Source organism: Malus sylvestris, chromosome 16 (assembly GCF_916048215.2).
Source record: "Malus sylvestris chromosome 16, drMalSylv7.2, whole genome shotgun sequence".
NCBI lineage: Eukaryota > Viridiplantae > Streptophyta > Magnoliopsida > Rosales > Rosaceae > Malus > Malus sylvestris.
This window is the reverse complement of record NC_062275.1, coordinates 16,206,390-16,211,837: the sequence shown is the minus strand read 5'-3', so window position 1 is coordinate 16,211,837 and position 5,448 is coordinate 16,206,390. Positions and strand designations below refer to the sequence as shown.

The 5,448-nt window shown below is 38.2% G+C and overlaps 1 protein-coding gene across 1 annotated transcript; it reads left to right on the top strand.

The window, feature by feature from the left end:
• The first annotated feature begins 350 nt into the window (after positions 1 to 350).
• Positions 351 to 4,143, top strand: LOC126607837 (uncharacterized). The gene is made up of 7 exons (XM_050275549.1): positions 351 to 692; positions 870 to 987; positions 1,297 to 1,385; positions 1,482 to 1,528; positions 1,654 to 1,742; positions 2,232 to 2,365; positions 3,211 to 4,143. Exons 1-7 carry the CDS (start codon positions 585 to 587, stop codon positions 3,919 to 3,921), a joined length of 1,296 nt encoding a protein of 431 aa, XP_050131506.1. The 5' UTR covers positions 351 to 584; the 3' UTR covers positions 3,922 to 4,143.
• Positions 4,144 to 5,448: the final 1,305 nt, after the last annotated feature.

Sequence of the window (5,448 nt, the reverse complement as noted above, 5' to 3'; positions counted from 1 at the left end):
ACTTTTCTGATAAAGAAACACAAGGACAAACAGAGAAAGGTTAAAAGTTAGAGAGTTTCCAAAAAAAAAAAAAAAAAAAAACAGAGAAAGGTTAGAGAAGATCAGGGTAAAATGGGAAAGTAATAAAAGTAATTAAAAGGTAGGTGGTGGCGATGGGCTTGGGCTTGGACCAGCCGACGCTTTCCGTTACGAATCGCTTTCGGACCCATCATTGCAAAAATATAAATATTATTACAATGGCATTGACCAAAACCTAAGCGGTTGACGTAGATAGAACTTTAGTTTAATTTAAAGAAGCCTCCATAGTTTAATAAATAAGGTTTGGGATTTCATTTGCATGCGCCAGTGTGCTCTGCCATTGTAACGGCGTTATGAGCTGTCGTTTTGCTATATATAACCCTCTCAGTTTTCAAGTTTCAACATCGATCATTTCCCTCTCATATTTCTCTCTCTCTCTCTCTTTCTCTCTGTGCTGAGTGAAACATTTTAATGGTTGCGTAAATTTGAAGAGTGGTATAAACATCTGAGTGTTTTGTTGGAATATTTTTGGTTTTTTGATTTCATCACTGGTCGGAAATCTCGAAATGGGAAAGAAAGACCAGCAGCAGAGAGATGAAGAGAGCAAAGAAAATGGAAGAGTGGAAGCTGTTCTTCAGCTTCTGAGAAAACATGCTCCACTCACAGTCAAACAGGTTTGGCTTCTCACACCAACTTTCAGATCTCCATTTTTAACTTCACAGGTTTTCTTAAATATTCAATATTTTTATTGGGTTTTCTTAAATTTATAATCTTTTCAATGGGTTGTCTGTTATCATTTGCCATGGAATTTACGTCTCTTTTTTTGTGTGCTGCCATTTTTGTTTTTGCAGGAGAAGTTCTGCAACACTGCTTGTGTTGAGAGGTTTTTGAAAGCAAAAGGAGATAGTGTTAAGAAGGCAGCCAAGCAACTTAGGGCTTGCCTTTCATGGCGACAGAGTGTTGGAACTGGTAAACTAATACAAATCCAAGTTTTCAATTTTGTTCCTCTCTCTATCTCTCTATCCTTCTGCTAGTTATTCTTTTTTTAAGTGCATATTGGTTTCTCTTTTTGTTTTGTGGTTAACCAAAGAATCTTGCTTTTTCCACAACTTTGAATTAAGCGTTAAAGTGTAAACCCAACTCCCACTAATGATTAAACTCACTTCTTTCCCTTTTTTTTTTAATTTACTTTTTTCAAACCCCAAAAAAGGAGAAAAAAAATAAAATTCAAATCTGTTTTGATTATTTATTTTAATTTTTCATGTTGTTGATACACAGAGAACTTGATAGCAGATGAGTTCTCAGCTGAACTCGCTGAAGGCGTTGCCTACACGTCTGGACATGATGAAGAATCGAGACCTGTTGTGGTACTTGCCATTTCACTCCTCTCTTTTTTTCCTTTTTAATTTTTTGGTTTTGGTGTTTTATTGAACCTAACATTTTTTTTCTTAATTTTTTCACAGATTTTCCGGATTAAACAAGATTACCAGAAGTTCCATTCACAAAAACTGTGAGCAAACAAAACCCAGAAATCCTTTAAATCAATATTTCCATCTTCTATTTTCCTCCAAATTATTAATTTTCAAGCATGTTTTTATTTCTAAAATTAAATTTCCATTTTTGTAAATTTTTAAGGTTCACTCGCTTGTTGGTATTCACGCTGGAGGTGGCGATTGAGTCCATGCTCAAAAACGTCGAGCAGTTCGTCCTCCTTTTCGACGCAAGTAAGCCCCCTACTCCAAAATCCCAATCTTAACCCTCACAAGCCCAACAAACGCACCCTCACCCATAAGGTTAATTTAGTCAATCAACACCGGTGTACTTAGAAACTGCACGATATAGTTGAAACAGCTTAGTTAATGAGAGACCAGGCACGCAGCTATGTCGGAGAAGCTGCACCGTGTTTCTTTCTGGGGACTGAGATATCACCAGAAATTGTCCGGAGTGCCCCTCATGTGTCACGGTCAATCCCTCATTAGTGGTCCAGGAATGTAGGGGCATTATGGGGAATTGGAGTCCTCCCTTGAATTGGTCAATTCTCAATTCCAACACAGCTCTCTTCCTTAAATATTTTTGATCCTGTGGCAGAAGTTCCCAGGATTCTACTTTTCTGCCTTGCCAGACACTAATCAAGTTTTATTCATCTAACCACTAATTAAAATACATAATTTTGAAATTAATTAAATATTTAATGGGATATATATAATTTGCAGGCTTTTTCAGGTCAGCTTCTGCTTTTATGAACTTGTTGGTGGCAGCACTGAAAATTGTGGCAGAGTACTACCCAGGACGGCTCTTCAAGGCGTTTGTAATTGACCCCCCTACGATGTTCTCGTATCTTTGGAAGGTAAAAATTTAATTAAATTTTTAAAATTATCCATCTCGTTGGGTTGGAACTTGGTGGTGAAAAAGTCCAAGGTTACTGTTGAGCTTGCTGGTGCTGGGTGTGTGTTATTGGTGTTACTGTATTTGTTTTGACCACTTATGCATTATGTGTGGTGCTTTTGGGTACAAAACCAAAAACCCACCTATATTTCTTACTTTTCAAGCTTAAGTCACATCCTTGTGCTGGGTTTCCCAGAGTTCAAAATAGCAGGTCAATATTTGGTGGGGATCATGAGCTCTTGATTGGTTGCTTGGGTTCAAATTATGCCACAATTATTGCTTGTTTCGATATAAGATAGCTATCAACAATTAAAAGGCACTCATCTTATTCAATACCTACATTCTTTCCATATCGATATATATTTATTTGTCGAAAATATTTTTTCTCAGGGCGGGCAGATCTTTTCATTGGGTCATCCTTGATCTAATGGCTTAAACTGAGGGAACGTTGAAATCTGTGGAACCATTAAGTGTTCATAGATACTAAAAATGATTTATTTAAACATTGTTACTATGACAAAAGGATCAAACTTTGGGTAAAAAAATATCACCTTAACACACATACACTTTAATATGTAGCTTCAAGAACTAGATATCTCACATTTGACTTCTAAGTTTTTCCTTGCGTTAACATGCGTAACATTGTTTCCTCTTTGGAGTTTATTTATAAAAAATAAAAAATAAAAAATTCCCCAAAGTGTGTATTTAAATTTTTACTGGTTAATTTATGTGACAACAAGGAAGAAGTAAAAACACTCAATGTGTTGAGTGCGACAGGATTGTGTTTAATTGGTTTGTACTTTGTAGGGTGTTCGACCGTTCGTTGAGCTTTCAACGGCTACGATGATGGTATCGTCGCTAGACTTTGAGGAGTCGTTGGATTTCAGTGCCTTCTCAAACTACCCGCGAGCCTCGTCCCTTCGATTCGACCCCTCCTCAATCAAATCAACGGCCAATATCGGCTCCTGCTCATCCTCCCGCTTCTCCTTCACTGTCGCTCAGCATCAGTTCGACTCTCTCAAGCCTTGGTACCTCAGCCTCACAGACACGTCAGCATCCAAAGTAGGCCCCACCACACCCTCCCCGCTGGGACCCGCGCTCATCTCTCCTCTAAACGCCCGGTCCTTCTCCTTCGCATCCCCCGCCGCCAGAACGCCACGTGGAACAATCCACGGCTACGGCAACTCCGCTTCCACGAGAAAGAGCCTGTTCCCGTCGACGCCACTCCCCCAACGGTGCTCAGGCATAGAGGCCAGCAGAACCCCTCATCACCGCCAGCTTCCGCGGACCCCACGTCCCTCGTTCCTCCAATCGCCGGCCACGTTCTTCCGCAGGGAGAGCCACGTTAGCAGGACGGAGAAGTCCCGGGAGTCCTTCGCGCCCTTCTTGAAGTTCTACAGGAGGCCGTACGACGAGATGATCTACAGGTCAAAGATGCGGCCCCCACTGGGCGGACTCATCTCCATCGTCTCTCCCCAACTCAGACGCCGCCACGTGTCGGTATCGCAACGGTTCTGAACCCAGAAAAAGAAAAAGAGAAGTACATAGATTTTGTTAAATTGACAAATGAGTCCTTTGACGAGAGCAGTAATAATTGATTAATTATTTTGCATAGTCCAACTCTCCTCGTGCATTAAATTACTGAGACGACGACGTACTAGGCAAGGTGTGAGAGGCTGTGCACCATTGTCTAATTTTGAAATGTGTAGGGTTTTAATTTTAATTTTAATTTTTCACAAAGTCTAAGTTTTTAGGGTTTCGAAGAGCAACAAAGCTTGGGAAAAAGATACCGTGGTCGACACGGTGAAAATTGCATTGGAACTCATATGCTGTAAAACAAGGAAGGAAAAAAAAGAAGCAGCCATGAAGTGATTAGGGAAAAAAAAAGCACCTTTGTTAATTTCAATTCAACTTTCATATATATATATATATATATATTAATATACATTTATATATTTTATTTAGAGAAATCATATCATAGATGCATGTGACATTCTTGTTTTATATTAGAGAAAAAATCATAACATAGATAATAAGAAACGTGCATTAGCGGAGAAAACCATACCATAGATGCATGTCACATGCGTCTATGCTATGATTTTTGTATTAGTAAAAAAAAAAAACCTTTGTTAATTTTAGTTTAAACTTTGATATATATATATATATGTGTGTGTGTGTGTGTGTGTGTATGTGTGTATTTTCGTGCTGTGGAATCTTTTGAAGGTTGAATTTTGTTGATAATAAAAAGGACCATGGTTTGAAAGCTTGTATTAATTTTGGAGTCTTGTTCTTGTATGATTTGGGTCTAAATATTTATATGCGCTTTGTTTTTGGGGTCTCAACTCTTTGAAAGCTTGTATTAATTTTGGAGTCTTGTTCTTGTATGATTTGGGTCTTAATATTTATATGTTTTTTGTTTTTGGGGTCTCAACTCTTTATATTTAACGTGAGCAGAAATGGTAGGAATATGCGTCGGGTTTTGTGGTTTAAGAAGTCAAAGTGTGGGTACATACCAACATTTGTTTTTTATTTTTGTTCAAGCAAAGTCGTACCCTTTTTTCATCATATATGTTTGTATGCAAGTGGTGATGTGAGTGCAAAGTGAGTGAAGTTTTGAAGAAATTCTTGGATGTATTGGAAATTTCACGTGATTTGTGCATTATACCATTCAAAAAATGTCATATGTGTTGTAGGCCTATTTAATTGAGCGATCTAAGGTTTAAAGAGAGAGGGAGGCCGGCCACTTTAGAGAGAAGAGAGATTGATTTAATTGTGAGGTGCGTTTGATTCATCCCATTGTGCTTTTATTTATAGTAATTGGAAGGGTAAATACCTTTCCCTTTATGATTACAACATTTAATAGGTAATCTAATCTTAATAGGAATATATAATATTTTCCCATATTCTCTAGGATTTACACAATCACATTCCTATTCTAAATAGAACTGCAACACTCCCCCTTGAGTGTGTAAATACTCAACAAACCATCGCATCAGATCTTCAACAGAGAAGGTAGAATAGTTGATGAAGTCATTGGCATAACGG

What these genes read in the sequence shown, in the direction of transcription:
- LOC126607837 (XM_050275549.1), top strand. Translation starts at nt 585, where the DNA reads ATGGGAAAGAAAGACCAGCAGCAGAGAGATGAAGAGAGCAAAGAAAAT. An exon ending in GCGACAGAGTGTTGGAACTG is followed by an intron (nt 988 to 1,296) that starts GTAAACTAATAC and finishes GTTGATACACAG; the next exon opens with AGAACTTGATAGCAGATGAG. An exon ending in CGTCCTCCTTTTCGACGCAA is followed by an intron (nt 1,743 to 2,231) that starts GTAAGCCCCCTA and finishes TATAATTTGCAG; the next exon opens with GCTTTTTCAGGTCAGCTTCT.